The following is a 1,900-nucleotide window of genomic DNA, read 5'->3' as shown; positions in this document are numbered from 1 at the left end:
GATTTACCCTGCAGAGATCTGAAGAGCAGGTAACCACAGTCATCAGAAATCCATAGGAGTTTAAAATTACAACACAAAGAAAGCAGAAGGTAATGGACATCTGGACTAAAAGAGGGACAACTGGCAGAATTTCTGGGGTGACCGCAGCAATACCCTACCGCCGTGGATACAGACTACACAAGCAGCACACTAAAAAAGAAAAACAGGATAATGTTTATGGTATGAAGCTAGAAAATGCACATCCTAAAGAAGGCTGCTTTGTGCCAATACGCGTGAGTTGCTGTTCAGCTCTACCCTTAATGTAAGATTTTGATATGAAATTTCCATCTAAATAAAGGCTTTTTATAAGAATTTTCACATTAAGAGTGCCTGGGATCCTTTTTTTCTTAGAAAAAATATTGTTGTTTCCACCCAGTTTGGCTTGTTGCTGATGTTCAAATGAGGAAAAAAGCAGCCACATGTAATATAGTGAATCCCGGTCAAGATTAGTGTTCTGACATATGCGGACCTCACCCAGTATGTATTGAGCTTATGTCATTTATCTGATCTCAGCAGGCCCCAGATGCAGTGTGTCTGTCATCAGATGGTTTTAAGAGCTCCTGCAGGTCTCCCTGCGGTGCCAGCTGGAAGGGGAGCTGGAGCCTCTTGTTCAACTGGCTGCAGAGCGCTGCACAGTGCTCGACAAGCAGCTGACATACCTCTCCGTGTCCCTGTTCTGCAGCCTGCTCAAGCAGAGGGTGACACATACAGATGCCGGTTAAATGATCATCAGACTGTCTCTCTGGAAATGTTTTTAATATGTTATGGCTGGCAGTTGTGTACCTTATGTAAAGGAGATGCACCGTCGTCATCAAAGAGCATTGGATCTGCTCTGTGGTGCAGCAGGAGTCTAACCACTTCCAGATGGCCGCAGTATGCGGATCGATGGAGCGGTGTGGCACCGCCTGGTGTCTGGGGAGATGCACAAGCACCATTCTCGAGAAGAAACTTGCACACAGCGTGATGACCACTGCGACTTGCATAGTGCTAATATAAAATAGACAAAAAAATAATACAAAAGTTTAGACACATGATAACAGTGGACGATACAGCCAAATATTTTCCCAGACAACTCACCAGAGCTGTGTATCCAGCTGAGTCTCTCAGGTTAAGGTCTGTGCCCTTCTGGACCAGGGACCTGACCCTCTCCAAGTCCCCATCCATTGCAGCAGACCAGATACCTGAATAGAAAAATGACACACAGCACTGTACTTTATTGACAGCTAAGTCAAACCGGGAATGACAATAACTGTTATCAAAGCCATTTAATAAAGTCTATTTAGCATATTATAACTATTAGAACCATGGTTGAACTCTGAATGCAAACCTCGTTCAAAATCCATTTCACTCAGAGACTGGTAAACACTAGGAGAGGAGACTGGATGGGAGCAACACGAACACTGTTGTCTGTCAGACGCCATTGCTTTAACAGACACTAACAGAATGAATTTTATAGGCATGCATTTACATTGTGCTGCTTGACAGTTCCGTGTTTCTTCTTCTGTTCTATATTTGTTAGTCGACGTTTTGGTGCATTACCACCACCAACAGTCGAAGTCGTAAAACACACAAGCCCACAAATAAAGTAAATTAATGTTTAACGTAATGCCCTAAACAATGTTATATTAGAAATCAGATACAGGTTTAAAACAAACAACGAATGCCTATTATTTTTGTAAAACACAAACAAAAAATAATGGCTACACAAACGTTTGGTTTGCCCAGGCTACCCGATGCAAAAAACCAAGCGTGCCTACTGCCTACGTGTGAACGCTCCGACCAATAGCAGAGCTGCAGTCAGAAAGACCCCTTCATGTGCTCTCTGATTTGTGTTTGTTGTCTCAGATTTGTTTGTTTTTTT

The 1,900-nt window shown here is 42.9% G+C and overlaps 1 protein-coding gene across 2 annotated transcripts; it reads right to left on the bottom strand.

Moving 5' to 3' along the window:
• Positions 1–6: 6 nt before the first annotated feature.
• Positions 7–1,771, bottom strand: ankrd39 (ankyrin repeat domain 39). 2 transcript variants are annotated; one of them, XM_032517366.1, is made up of 4 exons: positions 1,367–1,771; positions 1,117–1,220; positions 823–951; positions 7–722 (listed from the first exon to the last, which is right to left on the bottom strand). In XM_032517366.1, exons 1-4 carry the CDS (start codon positions 1,497–1,499, stop codon positions 549–551), a joined length of 540 nt encoding a protein of 179 aa, XP_032373257.1. In that variant the 5' UTR covers positions 1,500–1,771; the 3' UTR covers positions 7–548. The 2 variants fall into 2 exon arrangements, with proteins under 2 accessions (XP_032373257.1, XP_032373256.1); XM_032517365.1 differs by having other exon boundaries at positions 823–1,026; positions 1,367–1,763.
• Between the last annotated feature and the right edge of the window lie 129 nt (positions 1,772–1,900).

The sequence above is a fragment of the Etheostoma spectabile genome, chromosome 5 (genome assembly GCF_008692095.1).
Source record: "Etheostoma spectabile isolate EspeVRDwgs_2016 chromosome 5, UIUC_Espe_1.0, whole genome shotgun sequence".
Classification (NCBI taxonomy): domain Eukaryota; kingdom Metazoa; phylum Chordata; class Actinopteri; order Perciformes; family Percidae; genus Etheostoma; species Etheostoma spectabile.
The sequence above is the reverse complement of the archived record's forward strand: the minus strand, read 5'-3'. Positions and strand labels throughout refer to the sequence as shown.